The 18,475-nt window shown below is 39.8% G+C and overlaps 1 protein-coding gene across 1 annotated transcript; it reads left to right on the top strand.

The window, feature by feature from the left end:
• The first annotated feature begins 2,254 nt into the window (after nt 1-2,254).
• Nucleotides 2,255-18,475, top strand: ERCC4 (ERCC excision repair 4, endonuclease catalytic subunit). The gene is made up of 11 exons (XM_005522897.3): nt 2,255-2,437; nt 4,005-4,185; nt 6,913-7,108; nt 8,438-8,645; nt 9,699-9,879; nt 10,224-10,358; nt 10,935-11,045; nt 12,196-12,787; nt 13,506-13,598; nt 14,177-14,289; nt 15,332-18,475. The coding sequence occupies exons 1-11, from the start codon at nt 2,264-2,266 to the stop codon at nt 16,063-16,065; spliced, it is 2,718 nt and encodes a 905-aa protein (XP_005522954.1). The 5' UTR covers nt 2,255-2,263; the 3' UTR covers nt 16,066-18,475.

Below are 18,475 nucleotides of genomic sequence, written 5' to 3'. Positions count from 1 at the left end.
AAAACTACATAGCTTATTCTTAAGACAAATTTTATATATCCTGTTTGTATTCAAGTTATTTCTATTAATTTTTTTTCAACATTAATCTAGTGTTTTGCAAAGAAATATTGCACAAAAATAAATTGCAAGATTTGGGCCTAAGTTCTGGTCTCCTAAGGTAAGAAATGACAGCCCTCTGCTGGCTGATAAATATGCACCCACAAGAATTATATCTCACAACAGCTTTACTTTAATACTACATTTAGCCAAAGTAAAAATATATAAAAATATAGAGTAAAAATAAAATTTTAATACAGGGATGCCTGAAATATTTTATCTGGACCATTAGGAAACATTCTGTCTACTTCCTGTAGGAAACAGCAGGGTAAGGAAATGGCTAGTTTCTAAATTATATAGACAATTCTACAGAATACTGAAATTCCTCAAAAAGGTAACTTTTTTGGGCCTCAGTTTTCCATACAGCATACAAGAACAGTAAAAAATGTTAACAGTAATCACTGTGTTACTGTGCAAGTCTTTGTTTTGTTCAATTAGATGGCCTGCAGTCCACAAAAATGAAAAATTGTCAAAAAGAAAATACTGATTTTCTGACATTTTTATGGTCTAAAATAAGTTTTAAATGCAAACATCAGAGAGCTTATTAACAACCAGATAAAAAGTGAGAACCAAAGCGGTGTATTTGGCACAACAGTTGGCAATGTGATCCAAATTGCAAAGAAAAAATTGCTTAGGTTTCAGAATAAAATTTCATAAACATGAAGTGTGTATGAGAATAATCAAGACTAGTCCCCATATTTTATTAATTTTTGCCTGTTTTTAAAGATTTGTTTTCTACTTTGCCCTGAGAATCTGTACTGCATTTTAAAATACAAAGGCATATATTGTAAATAATCTGTATTTCTCCTACATTAATTAAAAATGTTCCATAGCATAATTCTGACTGCGTGGAAAATTTACAAATAATGTTTTGCAAAGTGCCTCTTCATTAACCGTGCCGACTGGAACAAGTGTGCAGTAAAGGAACGCGTTGGCAGCGTACACTTTATTTTCCCTCATTAGAAAAACACCGAAACCCACCCAAAGGAATCCCCGCTGCAGCTGCCCACAGGTGACAGTGTGAAACAAAGAACTGAAAGTGTTTATTTGAATATATTTGGCCGTTGACCCAATGCCCTGATAACGGCATTTTACCCAAAGAAGACAATATTGACAGAGATAACTGGAATCAGCGCCCAGCACAAATAGAAGTGATGTAAACATTTTGCACAGGTTCCCAGGATGGAAGGAGCGGGCGGTGAGCTGCTCCTCTGCCCAGAAGCCCTGTACACAAAGCTGGCAGCTTTCTTCCCTATCCAGAGGGGGATTCTGACCCAGCTGAACCACCCCGGGGGCTCTGAGCAGCCTGGGCTAAAGGGAGGTGTCCCTGCCACGGCAGGGTGTGGAACTGGGAGATATGAGGGTCCTATCCATCCCAAGCCCTTCTGTGATTCCATGATGCTCGGCTGAATTGGAGGGGAAGTCTGAGGAGTGCCCTATATTTCCAGCTGTTTCTGAAAGCAGGCTTGAGGAGTGCCTTCACCCCTGTGGGCACAAACAGCCTTTTCTGGGGCGGGCACCACGGAAACGGCGAGATGCCGACACCTCGTGAGAGGAGTGATCAGGAGAGTTTGGGTTTGGTGCTTAAAAAATGCAGATACCCAGTAAAAAATAACGGAATCACAGAACTTTCTGAGTAGGAAGGACCCACAAGAATCATCGATCCAACTCCTGGCCCTGCGCAGGACACTCCAACGATTCCGCCCAGCGCCTGAGAGCGCTGTCCAAATGCTCCCCAATGCTGGAGCTGTCAGCCTTGGGGCCGTGATCACTGCCCTCGGGAGCCTGTTCAGACCCCATCCTATGGATGAAAAACCTTTTCCTAATATCTAACCCAAACCTCTCCTGAGGGAATGTCAGGCCGGGACGTAATAAACACAAAATAATTGGAGAAGACCGGCCAGCTCGCATTACCACTCGGCACACACGCCCCGCGCGGGGAGAAGCGGGACCTCATCTGGCCGCAGCAGGAGCTCGTCTGGCCGCAGCAGGAGCCCGTGTGTGGGGTCCCGTCCCCACCCGCTGTGGGTATGCGTGAGGGGACGGACATTTCCCTCAGGGACCCTCGCGCGCGGGGCGGGAAACCACCGGGCTTGGAGGACCGCGCGCGCGGGCTCAGCAGGGGGCGCTCCTGGGGCGCGAGCGCGTGCGCGGGAGTGGTGCCGCGATGGCGGCGCTGCTGGAGCACGAGAGTCAGATCTTCCTGGAGCTGTTCCACCGCGACGGGCTCGCCGTGTGCGCCCGCGGGCTCGGCATCGACCGCCTGCTGCTGCGCTTCCTGCGCCTCTACTGTGAGCCCGCCAGCCTCGTGCTCGTGCTCAACACCAGCCCCGCCGAGGAGGTGAGGGCAGCTGCCCGCCCCTTCCCCTCCCGGCTGCGGCGAGCGCGTCCCGGGGGCGGCCGGCAGCTCTGTCGCTGCCCCGGCCCGCGGAGCGGCTCCGCGGGCTGGCGGGAGGGTGTGCGGGCTCCGGGGAGGGCGGTGTGGGGGGTGGGCTTGGCGCTGTGCACCAGCCCCGGCAGAGAACCACAGACTGGGTCAGGTTGGAAGGGACCACAGGGCTCATCTGATGCTGCTTCCCTGCTCAGGCAGGGTCATTCCAGAGCGCACAGCACAGGACTGTGTCCAGACAGTTCTGAAATATCTCCAGCCAGGGAGACTTCACAGCCTCTCTGGACAATCTGTCCCAGTGCTCAGTCACTCACAGGGAAGAAGTTCTTCCTCGTGTTCAGGTGGAGCTTCCTGGGCATCAGTTCCTGCCCGTTCCTCCTGTCCCATTGCTGGGCCCCAGGGAGCAGAGCCCGGTCCCTGCTCTGAGCCCTCCCCGCTCACACTGACAGACATTGGTGGGGTTCCCTCTCAGCCATCTCCTCTTGAGGCTGAACAGCCCCAGCTCCCTCAGCCTTTCCTCACAAGAGAGATGCTCCAGTCCCCTCGTCCTCTTTGTCACCCTCTGCTCCGGGACTTCTGTGTCCCATTTGTCCTGAGGAGCCCAGAACTGGACCCAACACTCCAGATGTGCCCCAGCAGGGCTGAGCCGAGGGGCAGGGTCACCTCCCTGGCAACAGTCTTCCTAATGCACCTCAGGATCGCCTTGGCCTTCTTGGCCACAAGGGCACTGCTGGCTCAGGGAGAGCTTGTTGTCCACCCCCAGGTCCTGGGGAGCCTGCCAAACCACACACATGGATCATGGCAGTTGAGTCTCTACTCCTGCAGCACAATGAAGTCCTAGTAACACTAATGAGATAAAACAAGTACGTGACTTAGAAGTGACCAATGAGGAGAAAGGGGTGAAACATGCTTTTTGGGCTTGACAAGTCTGTCCCTAACTGCACAAAAAAAACCTGCTCTTTTTTCTCTGGAACCAGGTAAATTTGCCACCATCAGGAAGGGGAGGTCTTGGGGGACTTTTTATAGCAACCATAGGTGAATAAAAATCACAGCTGTAGTTTATAAGATTAAGCTTGGTATATATGATATACCTGCTGTAGTCACCTAATGACAGGTGAGGGGACTACAAGATGATCTCTTCCCAATTCTCTGTTCTTAAGGCAATATTAAAATTGAATTTTCTCTGAAAATGAGATATTGAAATATAAGAAAATATAAGCTCCTTTATGTGTCAGTTGCTCATTTTTATGTAAGTATTGTCTAGTTACTACTGAGTATGTAGTAACTCAGTAGTAGTTTTTTTAAATCACCCAGATGAGTTTGAAACTGAAGAAAGCATGTCAAAGGAGAAAAAAATCATAATGATTCTGACTTCTTTTAGTATGTTATACTATCATGTCTTAACTTGGTTTTGACACCTCCTTATTATATAGTGGAGTATATATAATCAAGGTGCTTTTTGGATCCTATTCCCTGGATACCACAATAGCGTCTTGTGTTTTTATTGTGTTTGGTTTAGGAGTATTTTATTGATCAGCTGAGGTCAGATGGAGTTGTTCATCTCCCTCGACGCGTTACCAATGAAATTGCAAATAATACTCGGTATGAATTTTATACACAAGGAGGAGTCATCTTTGCAACAAGTCGGATCCTTGTGGTAGATTTCCTTACTGACAGAATTCCTGCCAATCTCATTACCGGTAAGAGCTTAATGAGATACAGATAAGAGTGTTCTGTTTGAAAATACACAATGCTTAATTCTATATGAAGAGTTCTACTAACAGCTGTTGAGGTTGAAGAATTATTCCTTTTTTTTTCCCTCACCAAGACTGAGGTAAAAGGAGCAAATATGTAGTTCTTTCATATTTTTAATTTTTTTTTCTCTCAACTTGTTTGCCTTACTTAATCATACAGTTTTAAAAGGCTTACAAAGAAGAATAATTGATTGTGCTTGATGACATATTGTTCTGTGTTCTGTTGGACAGTAGCCTATCGTTAAAACTGATTTAAGATGTCATGCTTTATGAACCATGCACACTACCTCTATTTTTGCATTAACAAATTACTCTTGATGATTTCTCATAAAAAAATACCTCACTAGTATTTGTTTTGACACACTTGGACACTGAAAATAGCAACATTACAAAGTAATGCTGTTACTGTGATTGTAAAGATTTGGGGAATAGCTTGCAACCTTTTAATTGTAGTTATATAGAAGCTATACATGGAAGATGTGAGAGTTACCCTTTTCTTCTCGTGTTCTGTTCCTCTTCTATCCCAGCCACTTTTGTTTTTATGTTCCTGTCTAAGCTGGAAATCATGTTACAGCCTGGAGAGCTGGAAAAAGAGATATCTAAGAGCCATGGATTTAAGAATATTTTCCTGTTTTCTAAGTGTTGACAGCTTAATGGTTAAACATAGCTGAATGTTGTATGCTTAGAAGAAGTTGAGTTTCTGCTTCAGAAGCTGTACCTTCTTCCTTTTAGTCAAGCTATAGCAAGTTCCACTCTAAAACATTTTGAACACTTTTATGCTGGAGTTGAAGAACACCAAATTTGTCAATTCTGATATTTCTAAGTTCAAAAGAAGTGAATAGTTTTTCTGGGAAACCTGTGGTAATTTCTCTTTTTCCCTTGACTCCTTCCCCTCTACCTTTTATTCTACCAAAGAAGAAAAGGGAAAAAAAAAATAGAAGAAATACAGTAAAGTTTTAAAACTGCTGCTGTCCTGTAGTGCCGCAGAGCTGTGACAGGTTTTGCATTGCCACCAGAGGTCAGTGTGAGAGCAGCTGCAATAGATTGATTCAATGGTTCATTCATTCCCAGCCACCTAACACCTGGGTCGGTGTGCCTTGTCTTTGTGTGAGATTATACAACAAAATCTTGTAGTAGTGTTTCATAAGGAGATAACAGCAAAAGCCTTTCTAGGTTTTAAAAATGTCAATTTTTAAATCAGTGTGAATTAACATCTGATGAACTCATAAATCCAGCTAAATGAAGATAAGAAATTATCACTGCAGTAAAGCAGAATTATTCCTGGTGGTTATAGCTGAGTACAAATTACGTACCTGACAGCATAGTGAAATTTATGCAAGTTGGTGTAATAAAAAGTGGCAAGTTATTTGTACCAAGGCTTACAGAGAGGTGTGAACTCCATAAGCAGATATATTTTGACCGAAAGCAGGAAGGTATTATAATAAACACATTCTTACTGACCTCTTAGAAGTTCTGTCTTTCCTGTCATGTCCATCTGGGGTAACACTGTGATAAACTTGAAGTTGCTCAGAGATGGATATGATCATTATTATGTACTGAAAAGTTTGCTTCATAGGACAGGTCTAACAATATCTAGATAGAGAAATACCTTGTAGTGGATTATTTTAGGACTTAATCATGAATAGCAAGCTGTTAATGGAAGTCTTTTCTGGATGCTTGTTCATTTAGCGGGCAAAGACGTTAAAATCAATGGCTGAGTGCTGAGTTGAGGAGACTTGTTACAGAAATCAAATTTATTAGCATATGTAGGCATAAGGTAAAACCTTTGATGTTTGATGTCCTTTGCTTCCATTTTAGAAAGGCATTTATGATTCCACTGGAAGCTGTGAACAGATACTACACAGGCCTTACTTCAGTAGAGGGAGAGGGAAAATAATGCAATGTGCTGTTTAACATGATTAGCATGAGGAAAAAACAAGCCTTGGTTTAGCAGGTCTTGGCTGAGTGAACTGTAAACTCCAGAAGTGTTCACCTCAAACACGTAATTAAATTAAACTCTTCTTTCACTTCTCTTTATTGAAATGTGCTTGATAGGTCTTGAATTCCTACTACACCCATAGCCATAAAGAAAGCTGGTGGTATACACATATATTTGATAATACTTGCTGTTCTTGAATGTGAATATGACTGTCAGATGGGAGAGAAAAGCAAAATAAATGTTTTCAGACGTTCTTTGATTATGTAAACACTTGAATTGTTACCAATGCAAGTTACTTGACAAGTCTATATTTCCAGAATTTCTATTAACAAAAGAAATCAACTATCACAGCCTCAAACACATCAAACTTGCCTTGTTGTAACAGTGCAGTCATGCATTTGCTTTTCCTCCTTTTAAAAGGCTCAAGTTCAATTTATGCTTCAGGAGTAAAGAAATTTACAAGCTAGTAAGTCCGGCCACTCATGCATAAGCTTTGTTTATTCTGTTAAAGATGCATTATTTACCCAGTTCTGTTATTTGGCAATCCCATGGTATTGACACTGAGGAATCAACCTCATGAAATCTGTTCAACCTTCATTTTAGAAGACTTAAATTCCTGTAATTAAAAGAACAGTAGAATAATAAGGCAGTTATGGTGAGAGAGGAAAAATCTGTACAAACCTGGACCTTACTGTATTTTTTTTTAAAACTTGATTTTTTTTTTCTTTTGCCAGGCATTTTGGTGTACAAAGCACACAGAATCATTGAGTCCTGTCAGGAAGCGTTCATCTTGCGACTTTATCGTCAGAAGAACAAGCAAGGCTTCATTAAAGCTTTTACAGATAATGCAGTTGCATTTAACACTGGCTTTTGTCATGTGGAAAGAGTGATGAAAAATCTTTTTGTTGGGAAGCTTTATCTGTGGCCAAGGTGAGGCACTTCTTCACTGGAGAGTTAAACTTAGAAGAAAGATGAAGGATGTTACAGTGGGTTTCTAAGAAAATGAGGTGCTAATCTGTGTTCCCTCCTGTATTCCTAAACAAAATTTTTTCAGTTTTTAACAGAAGCAGTCTTAAAAATGCTGAATTTCTGAGAGCATTTTTGAAAATAGACTCAAATTGACTCTATTAAAAGGATGAACCTTATGATAGAGCTGTCCTTTTAGTCAACAGAAATCACAGAAAAAGTGACATTCTTAACGGTTTGAGAATAACTTCTCTTACTAAACAAGAGTTTTTAAGCCATATAATGACAGGAAAACAGTCTCTCAGTTCTGCTAATCATGGAGGTGTTTGTTTCCAGCTGTGATAAAACTCCATGCATCTCTTTCTACATGTCAGATTTTTTCAATCTTCTTATACACATATGTTGCATGTGAAGAACATTCCTTGATGACTGTTAAAAAACTAATTGCCAAGATGTGGCATGCACTGTGTCTTCCAGGAACAGATCCACAAATGGAACTGGACACTCTCTGAGGACCCAGTCATCTTGCCCTGGGCAGGAGCTCTGCCCATTTGTTCCAGTAGTCTGGGCTGGAATGTGTTTCACTCCTTCTTGATGAACTGTTCCTCTGCATTGTAAATTCCTTAACAGTCTTTCTTTCAGTATCCCAGGGAAGTAGAAGTGGACATACCTAGGGCAGAAAAGATTAAGTAGAAGCTCTCTAGATTTCCTTCTTTAACTTCCATGAAAAGAAGTTACTGCAGGCTGCAGTAAGGAAAATGTCCACGGAGTTGCAGAGGTCAGCAACCATCAGGTTCTCTGAGCCTCATCCTGTCAGGAACAGTCAGATGGCATCTCTGGATCTGAGCAACTGGAGTGGCTCCAAGGGCAGGGTTCCAACAAGGGCCTACAGGTTGCCATTGCAAGCTGGAAACATCACAAAATCTGCTGGCGCAGCCATGTGATTTCAGAGAATTTGTGAACCCCTTCCAGTTTCTCCCTCATATGATTTTGGGCTTATTTTAATATTTGCTATGTGTGGTGATGATGATGCAGAATCCAGTGCAGTAATTTTCCATGGATCATTCACCAGCACTATAGGCTCACATGACTAGAATGACTTCAGTCATAATTGTGGAACAGATGGTCCAAGGCTGTTCATAAGATTGCAGTCTTCACATCAGTAGAAACTGTTTTTGGAATTAACTTACTTGTTTACATTTAAAACAATCATAATTGTAGTTTATAGAAACTTTTGAGTAATTCTAAGTCAAAACTATCCATGTAAATCTTAAGAAGCTTTTTTTCTCTTAGATTTCATATAGCAGTGCACTCCTTTTTAGAGAAGCATAAACCTGAAGTGGTGGAAATACACGTGGCAATGACTCCTGCTATGCTTGCTATCCAGACTGCAATCCTGGACATTTTGAACGCATGTCTGAGGGAACTCAAACGTTACAACCCAGTTCTTGAAGTAGAAGATCTATCTTTAGAGAATGCTATTGCTAAACCTTTTGACAAGGTAACCATTTTGATTGTTCTGCAGCATCTAAGTAACGGGATATAGAGTTCCAAAGTGCCTGCCATGCAAACAGAAATGTTATTTGCAAAATAAACAGCCAGCAGCAGCTGAGTGTTCTCCCATGATGCGTTTATTACTGGTACAAGGGGATGTAATGGTGATGTGACAGTTGCCAGCAGGGTTTTTGATGTGTTGGTATTATTGTTCTTCCTTCATTTCCAGAGTCACAACAGTAAGAACACCCTGGTTATAATAATAATTGTTGCTGCTGTTATTAAAAAGATAGTTCTAACTTCAGCTCAGAATACTTCGGAGATAAGTATCAGTAATTGTCACACACATACTCCCTTTTTCCTTTTGGCTTTCGTGCTTGTGTTTTTTATTTTCTCTAGTAGAAGAAGCACCATACATAATAGACAATTTGCACATGCATGCATCTGCTGTATCTTTAATCTTGTATATCAGTAACTTTGTGTTCATTGTTACTTTTGACAGATCTGCAATGTTTGGCACATATATGCTTTCATTAGGATGAAATCAACTATAATAGTGCAATGCAGTTATTGGTTAACTGTGATTTAATCTGCATGGAAGGCCTTCTGTATTTTAAATATTTTAAGGGTTTTTCCTTGGGCTCTATAAGTTGCACATCTTCATGGCACCTATCTGATTTTGGAAACTAAATGACATTATAATGGTTTTTGCTGTACCTAAGTAAATACAGCAGGCCAGTACCAGTAAAATAAAAGTGGTTTTTTATAGTTTTACCAGTAGATAGAAAAGAAAAAAATTACTGAAAGCATTGAATTATATACATCTGCTAATTGCTGAAATGTTCTTCATAGAGACATCTGTATTATGTTAACTTTGCTAAAAAATGGTAACTTATATCAAAACAAGTATGTCACCAGTACATCTTTATTTTGGTATCTGTAATAACTTTGGGAAGCCAGAGCGTCCCCTGTAAAGTTCAAGTGCATTCTCAGCTTGCTTAGAAGCTATAATGCAATAATGTATGTTTGACACTTCAAACTTGCCAATTTTTATTTCCAGACAATACGTCACTATTTAGATCCTCTCTGGCATCAACTTGGAGCTAAGACAAAGTCTTTGGTCCAGGATTTGAAGATCCTACGTACTTTGCTACTGTATCTAACCCAGTATGATTGTGTCACTTTCCTTAATCTCCTGGAGTCACTGAAAGCAAGTGAAAAAGCTTTTGGTGAGAACTCAGGTAAACATGGAATAACAATACAAGTTAATGCATGAAACAGTGCAATGTTGATGTTTTTAATTATCATTCCCAAACATGAAGGTATCTAATTAGGTTTTACACAACCAGCCATAAGGACGTAGGTTTTTATTGACAGATAATTCTTTCATCTTCCCACTTGACTGCTGTTACTTAACAGTATGAGAGCTGCATCACATTTCTGTCTTTTATTAAGCTAGTGATTACAGAGCAAGCAGGTAGGGCAGGTATTCCAGCTGAATATCTGGGGCTTTACTGCAGAGGATTGGAACACATACACATTGCAGATGTCAAACTACTACTGCTTCCTCTCATTTCCTCTCCAGGCTGGCTGTTCCTTGACTCCAGTACTTCAATGTTTGTGAATGCTCGAGCTCGAGTTTATCGCATTGCAGATGAGAAACTGAATCAGAAAGGCAAAGGCTCAGGCTCCGAAAAACGTGATGTAAAGAAGGCAAATGGTACTGATCATTCCTAATTTTAAGTTTGAGAGTGTCACACGATTCCAAGAGCTTTGCATATTATTACTTGTGCTCTGGTTCCCTGCATGAACTTCCACTGCTCAGGGTCTCAGTCTGTTAGCTGGGATAAATTGAGACATAATCTTAGTTCCGAAACTATGTAATAAACAACTTAAAAGAGTCACAAAGTAGGGGATTCTCCTAAGCTTGCTCAGCTGATCACTGGAAGAGTTTTTGTGGAATTGTTCTTGCATTACATTGATGTTTAGTTTCATCTTTATTATCTTATGTGAAAGAGTAGGAGGCTGTGGTTGCTTTTATTAAAAAAATATATTCAGGAGTTTCAGAATTGAAGAATGAGTGAATATGTCAGCGTTTTGCTTCACAAAAGCACTTATCTCCATTTTTAAATTTAAGAGTGTTCTCCAGCTCATTAGCATAACAAGTTGCATATGTAGGCTGTTGAATATCATATGTGCCAACAACCATCACACTATTGACATCTAACCACTGATTTAAAGTCTGAAGGATATTTTGGCTGCAAGAGCTGCTATCTTCAATCTTACTTTGTTTCAGAACTGAAAAGGGAATTGGTTCTAGAAAGTAATCCAAAATGGGAAGCTTTGAGAGAAGTACTGAAAGAGATTGAAAGTGAGAATAAGAACAGCGACAACCTTGGTGGTCCAGGTGAGAGAATACAAAATTATATAAGTTTTCTAGTACTTCTACTGGTTTGTACTTCTACTTGACCTTGGAGAGAAGGAACTAACTCTTTTCTGTAGTTTTATCAAAGAGCTTGTTTAAATTTAGTAATTTGTGGCCTTAAGATGAAGAGTTTAAGTACATTATGTACATAAACTATGTAAAATTAGATAGTTTTACATAAACTCTTACTGGGTCTTGCTCTAAAAGAGGAAATGCTGTTCATTCCTACAATGCAATACTTTTTAGGAAAGAACTGCATTATTCCGAAAAAACATTTTAGATTACATTTCAGTAGTATACTGATACCTTTGTTCCAAGCCAAATAAAACTGATGTGAAAATTTATAATGATCAAGGTACCATTCACTCATTTCTGAAGTTTGGGTTCACAACAAAAACAGGGGTTCTGTCTTACACCCTTTCTAACTTGAAAATTCTTCTCACGCACCTGAAAATTTGCTTCTCATGAGTTGCATATAAATGAGGTAGAAATTAGGAGGCAGGGAAGAGAGTCTAACTGCTTTGCTGCCTTTCCTATTTTAGGGCTTTTCATTCCCTTAAAATTTAACAAGTTTTATTTTAGGAAATAGTAAGGGTAAAAAAATGCTCTTTTCTCCCACCCACAGTGTTCTGACTCTGGGTAAGAGCTGGCTCTCTCACCTACCCTTGTAGGAGTTTATCTGAGTCAGCTTGCAGAGGATTGTTATTCACAAATGTCAATAATACTGTGTGAAACATGTGTTTTGTAGACTCTCTAACACAGCTGACAAATTAGAATGGTCTAAATTAAGTTCGCTCTTATTCCACATCTTAAAAATGAGTAATTGTTCAAGTATGTTTTAACACACACTGTATCTGCCTTGTTTCCAATGGTCAGAAGGAAAACTTTATGAAATTAGATACTGTAAGAAAAAGGAATGTTGAACTTCCATTAGTCTTCTCTAATTTTATTTGGTACAAAAAGCTATTAAATTTAGATTCAAAGTCCAGAGCAACTGTGGCAGCCGAATGTCAAGGCATTTGGCAGGCACAGAGTTTAGATCCGTGCAAGCCCTTGGATCAGGAGGTGCTTGTAGCTGGATAAGAAGCTCAGCATTACAGGCTGTAAACATGGTCTTGTTTCTTGACTGCAGGGCAAGTGCTCATTTGTGCCAGTGATGACCGAGCCTGTGCACAGCTCAGGGAGTATATTATTGCTGGAGCAGAAGCTTTTTTAACAAGACTATATAACAAAACCTTTGGAAAGGACGAGAAAGCTGGAGAAGTGTGGATTAAGGACAGAAAAGCCATCAAGTCCAAAGGAAATGCCAAACCAGACACAGGACCTCAAGCCAGAAAAGCCAAACTCACAGCTTCTTCAGAACAAAATAAACACAAGAAGCAGCAAGACCGGACTATAATCCAAATGATAGGGAAAACTGAGGAGGAAAAGAGAGAGGAAGTGGAGGTGGAAGACATCAAAGAATTAAGTGGTAGCCAAGAAAGCAGCACTGAAGAGACCATTCCTGAAGATTTTGATGTGAACTTGCCCTCAGATTGTTACTATGGAATTTTCAAGGACCCACTGACAATTATCCACCCGCTGCAGGGGTGTGGGGATCCCTACGCACTCACTCGGGTGCTGCACGAAGTAGAACCCAGATATGTTGTGTTGTATGATGCAGAACTCACTTTTGTTCGACAGCTGGAAATCTACAAGGCAAGCAGGCCTGGGAAGCCTTTGAGGCAAGTTGACTTGGCCAGGGTAATTCTAGTCTGAAAAGAAAAAAATCAAAAGTGCACTGTCAGCAGTTAAGGCAGAACATGCTGACGTTCATTTTCATTAGCTACCTTTCAGTTCCTGTTGAGCCCTTAAGTTTAAACAAAAGCGTAACGTCTGGTGTAAACAAAAGATAATTTTTACTTCCCAGCAAATATTTAATCCCTTAACAGCAGAAACATATCTGTTAAAAAAAACCCAAACAATTCCAAGACCTCTGCTTCAGTTGTTTTAGTGGCAATAGATCATTTTGAGGTGGTATAGTCTCATTTTAAACCATCTCTCAAGATAATAATTTTTAAGCAGAAGGATTCATTTTGAGTTTAATTAATTATCACATTTCCTGATGTTTATCATGCTGAAGACCAGTTATTCAGAAACTGCGACAGACAAGCAAGTAAAGGAAGCACAATAAAGAAAATTAGTATTTGCAGTTACTGCATTAGCTGACAGAAATATCACCACATTGGGTATATGTATTTAATACACCTTGAAATTGTAATACTCTGTTTTATGAATAGATGCCACATATTAATTAAAAATTTAGAAAACTTAAAATTTAATATACTTTTAACTACTTTGTCAGGCACTTACTGCTACCAATCTAAAATTTATTGGTTGTGGATTTTTTAACTCAATACAAAGTTTTGTGTCCTCTATTTTTTTTCTCTTTTATACCTACAGAGTTTATTTCCTCATATATGGGGGCTCCACAGAAGAGCAGCGCTACCTCACAGCTCTGAGGAAAGAGAAGGAGGCCTTCGAAAAACTCATTCGGTAACACAATTAGTTTAACTGCCTTTATTGTTAGTGTTTCGTGTAATTCCCTAATATGCTTACATTTTAAATAGAGTGAAGTTCTTTACTGGGTGAGGCTTTAAATAAGCTTTTAATTCAATTCTTTGTTGGATGTAAAGACTACTTGCCTATCGAGAATCAACAAAAAGTCACAACTTCCCTTTTCAAAGTACATGGTATTTTGTTTAATAATTTTAGCAGCATTTAATATTAATGTAAAGGCTAATCGTCATCACTTGAATTTTTTCCTAATTGTCTATGAAGTTCATTTGTGTAATTGTGTTTTTGCAGGTAACATTTCTTGTAAGATAATATTTAAAGTTTTTATAACATAAGTCAACTGGGGAAACAAAATTCTTTCCTTAGACTGTATAAGACAGTATTTTTACTGACAGTGCCTTCTCAGCTGGTTACAGTGCTATTACTAGTTATTAGTTCCTTTGTAAAAGGAAAAACCTAGAAAAAAACAGTAAATTGCATTGAAGTATTGAAGTATTTCAGTCTTCTTTACTCCTGCATTTGCAGCTTTTAGTGTGTGTTTGTTTGTGGTTTCTTAGAGAGAAGGCCAGCATGGTTGTTCCTGAGGAAAGAGAAGGAAGAGATGAAACAAATTTAGACCTCCTCAGAGACGCTAGACCTGCCTCTGTCTCTGCTGACACACGCAAAGCAGGTGAGCAGCTCCTAGGACAGGCTTGCAGCCCAGAGTTTTCCAAAAGTCCTGTAACTATTGCACTTTAAATCCCCCTCAAAGCATCGGGGGCAGAAACACATTGCACATTGGCTCTGCAGTCTTCACACTAAAAAAACGTGATTTCCCAGTGACAATGGGCTCTGGTTTGCTTTGAAAATACAGGTTAATGAAGTGCTTGACCATTAAGACAGATACCATTTGAATTGTTTCTAGTCAGATTGTTGGTTATGAGGCTGTCTAGTGCTGTTTGTAGGAAGAGAAATTAAAACATAGAAACTGAAGTCTGCAGATGGTTAAAGGCAGTGTTGTCCTTGAGCTAATAAATGTTGGGGACTTCTTTTCATCTTGGCAAAACATGCTGCCTGGATAAAAAACTGCACATTATGGGTTTGATCACTTCTTTTTCAATAAAGCATCCTTTTCCTTTTGGTGCAATTTTAACCACATTTTTTTCATCTAACATGTATGCTATGCTTCTGCTTGTTTTTCTCTGCTGATGTTCCTGTAATCCTGCTCTCCTTTGCCATGTACTCTCTAATCTTTGCTGTTATATCTTTTGTGGCCTTGGTGCTATATGTGTCCTGCAGATCTGTAGAGGCCAACACATAATTCCTACAATAAAAGCTGTATTTCTGTGGGAAACAGCCAGAAATAAAAGGGACCAGCTTCATTATCTTGTTTTGCAGGCAGCCTTTTAAAGATTTCCCTGACTAATTTAAATCATTTTCATCTACAACTTAATGTATTTCATTGTCACCTATACAAAGCTTACAGCATGTAGCATGGTAGTTCTATCAAGCTGCAAAGCATGCTCCATAAATTACAGTATGTATTTAAGCAAGTGGTTTTTTTCTCTGATGGTAAAAAATCAAATGAAGTCTGGATTTATTGTACTGCTGAATTTGAGGTATAATTTAAGATGATAAGTCCATCCACTGCAGAAGCCTTGGCAGCAGACAGGAAAACAACTGGAGCAGGAGGTGTCAAGTAGGGGGATAACTGCGTTTATTTTGCTCTTTAGGTGGACAGGAACAGAAGGGTGTTCAGCAAACCATAATCGTGGATATGCGGGAATTCCGTAGTGAGCTTCCATCGCTGATCCATCGCCGTGGGATCGACATTGAGCCTGTGACTTTGGAAGTTGGGGATTATATTCTAACCCCTGATATCTGTGTGGAGCGGAAGAGCATCAGTGATCTGATTGGTTCCCTAAACAATGGCAGGCTGTACACACAGTGTGTGTCCATGTGCCGCTACTACAAGCGGCCAGTTCTCCTCATTGAATTTGATGCTAACAAATCCTTCTCCTTGATCCCACGAGGTTCTTTGCAGCCAGAAATTTCCAGCAATGATGTTACTTCTAAACTAACCCTTCTCACGCTGCACTTCCCAAAGTTACGAATCCTGTGGTGTCCCTCTCCCCACGCTACTGCTGAGCTGTTTGAAGAGTTGAAACAAAACCATCCCCAACCCAACGCAGAAAAAGCAATGGCCATCACTGCAGATTCCGAAATTCTCCCCGAGTCAAACAAGTACAACCCTGGGCCTCAGGACTTCCTGCTAAAAATGCCAGGGATTAATGCAAAAAACTGCCGTGCCGTAATGACCCACGTTAAAAGCATTGCAGAGCTGATGACACTGTCCAAGGATGAGCTCTCCAAGATTTTGGGTAATGCTGCCAATGCCACACAACTCTTTGATTTTATTCACCTGACCTATGCAGAGGCACTAGCCAAAGGAAAAAGCAAAAGATGATTCATGAGATTGTCAACACACAGCACTGATAAGTACTTTGGCAAATACATGAAATATTTTAATAAATGCCCCATCTAAGATAACCAGCTGTTTCTTGCTAATGCTGTCCCATCAGTTTTAACACGTGAGTTAATTATTGAAGGCAAGTTTCAAGAGGAAAAAATATATTTAATAGAGAAATGTGAATTATTTCTATTCTTTTTGAAGCACTTTAACCAGTTCTGTAATACCACTGAATTAACTAAATTAAGTTTTTACTAAGACCATAAGAATTAAGTGCTAAGACTAACTGATAAAGGTGTTTTCTTGTGAAAGTCATGATGTCTTGTTCAAGCTAAAAATGTGCTGTGTTTTGATTACTCTGTTTGACCTGCTACATGATACAACACTGCTTTTACCATTTTTAATGTCTCACTCTCTGGCAACTGCCTGTTTTCAATGGACAGTGATGGAGGAATTTGTTTAGAATATACTAGGACTGAATTCTGAATTTTAGAACATGACTATAAGCGTTTGTCATAGTAAAATCCATTTGTATGCTATGCTCTACATTTTGTCTGCTTACCAGTTATACTTGTTACCATTCCAAAGCCAGTACTGCTCTGCCTTGCTGGATTTTGCAAAGGGTTTTCCTTTGGTCTGACTGGGTAGAGATTCTGTGGTGCCACAGTGCAAATTAATTTTGAGTGTGCCTTACTTATATTTTTAAGAGGCTTTGTTTTTTACTCAGTTTTGATAGCTCTTTCGCCTCTTTCACTAGGAAGTGAAAAACATGTATACCACTGGCACTGTTCCTTTATACCAAAGAGTAATTCCTCTTGTAAAATACCATTGTTTTCTAAGCAAGGTTTTCCAAAACTGTTGAAAGTTCTTCCAATATTGGCTTCTTTTGAGTCCTATTGCTTTTGTATTTTTATGTCTCAAATCAACTGTTTGTCAATAAACTCAGTAAAGTCATTGTCACATAGAAGATAATACTTTTAGCATTTTGTGTAGCATAAAAGAGGGAAAAGTTTGTGAATGTGCATTGTTAAATTATAATATTCTACATTGAACTCTGATCCAACTGTATAACAAACTGCCATTGCCAAAAGGGTTGGTCCAGTGTTATTCCATACTAATATATTTACATTTGCTATTTACAAAACTTTCATCTATGACTTGCACATGTATTTATACGATTCTAATGGGAACCAACAGACCAATATTATCTCCTTCATGGAAGGGGAAAATATTTTTTGTGTTTAGGTTCTGTAAAAACTTTACTGTGCACTTTAAGGTAAAATGTTTATTGTGCATTTTAAGTGTGAATTATGAATTGTTAACTTTAACCTATGGCTGAGCTGTGACAAATTTCCAAGGGAACATTTTTCTGCAGATGAAAATTTAAGATGAAAATAAGATTAAAATTTGCTAATTATCTTATTTTTCATTTGGCTGTATTGATATCAGAACATTTTTATTTTTAGGGTGTGGTTTACAATACAGATCTTAGGGTTTCTGTTGCCCTGGATTCTAATTTACTTAATATGAGAAGAAGTCTTTCCATGAGACTTCTGCTTATTCAGACTGATGATGTCAGATGTGCTGAGTATTGAGAATGCCTGTAAAGTGTGCTAAGAGAACTGAAAATCCGAGTAAGATCAAGCTGTCCTGAGTGCCTGGCCTGTAGAGCCTGGTTCAGAAAAGGGCAGCTGACAGCCTTTGAGGGCAAACGTTGCTTGTGCAATGGGCATTAGGGTGCTCCATGAACTGTGGGTTTGGGGTTTTTCACAGATGCTGCCTCAGCTCTGTCAGTGAGGTTTGGGGGTTTTGCATTGATGTGTATGGGATGAAAATGAAGGGTATACTAACAGGTGATAAAGTTGTAGCCTTGTGTTGTGTGCTAGATTAAAGTTACATCATGCAATGAAATAATTATTTGCTAAATATTTTAAAGAAATTGCCTTTTGCTTGTATGTGTGGAGCTTTTGTAAAGCTTTTCCTTTTTTCTTTCTCTATGTAAGTTTTGCCCTTTTTCTCTAGAACAGCAAAGTAGCACTGTTGCATGTTGTTATTGCTCCTGTGCTTTGGCATTTCACTGTGTTAGGTTCAATTGCCAGTTAGAGCTGTGTCCTCCTGGAGCAGGAGGTACAGACTGGGCTCCCAGGTGGGAAAGGTCCTTTGTCCTGAGACCACTTATCCCTGAAATAACAGAGCCAAGGCTCTGCCTGAATGCAGTTAGAACACAAGTTTGGATGAATGATGAAAATTCTCTCTTTGATCAACAATCATGGAATTTGTACATCTTGTTATTGCTGATATTTTAAATGTGTGCTTTTTTATTAAAAAAGCAAACACAAACACCACCTGCCTTCAGTTTGGATGTCTCAGCTTCTTCCTTATCCCCAAGACTTTATGTTCCCAGGTC

Source organism: Pseudopodoces humilis, chromosome 18 (genome assembly GCF_049639895.1).
Source record: "Pseudopodoces humilis isolate 2021_Gansu_Grassland_sample_001 chromosome 18, ASM4963989v1, whole genome shotgun sequence".
NCBI classification, from domain to species: Eukaryota; Metazoa; Chordata; class Aves; order Passeriformes; family Paridae; genus Pseudopodoces; species Pseudopodoces humilis.
The sequence above is the reverse complement of the archived record's forward strand: the minus strand, read 5'-3'. Positions and strand labels throughout refer to the sequence as shown.

Bases quoted from the DNA above. Each gene is read 5' to 3' on its own strand.
- ERCC4 (XM_005522897.3), top strand. From the start codon at position 2,264: ATGGCGGCGCTGCTGGAGCACGAGAGTCAGATCTTCCTGGAGCTGTTC. The intron at 11,046-12,195 runs GTGAGAGAATAC...TCTTGACTGCAG, and splicing joins CGACAACCTTGGTGGTCCAG to GGCAAGTGCTCATTTGTGCC. The intron at 13,599-14,176 runs GTAACACAATTA...GTGGTTTCTTAG, and splicing joins GCCTTCGAAAAACTCATTCG to AGAGAAGGCCAGCATGGTTG.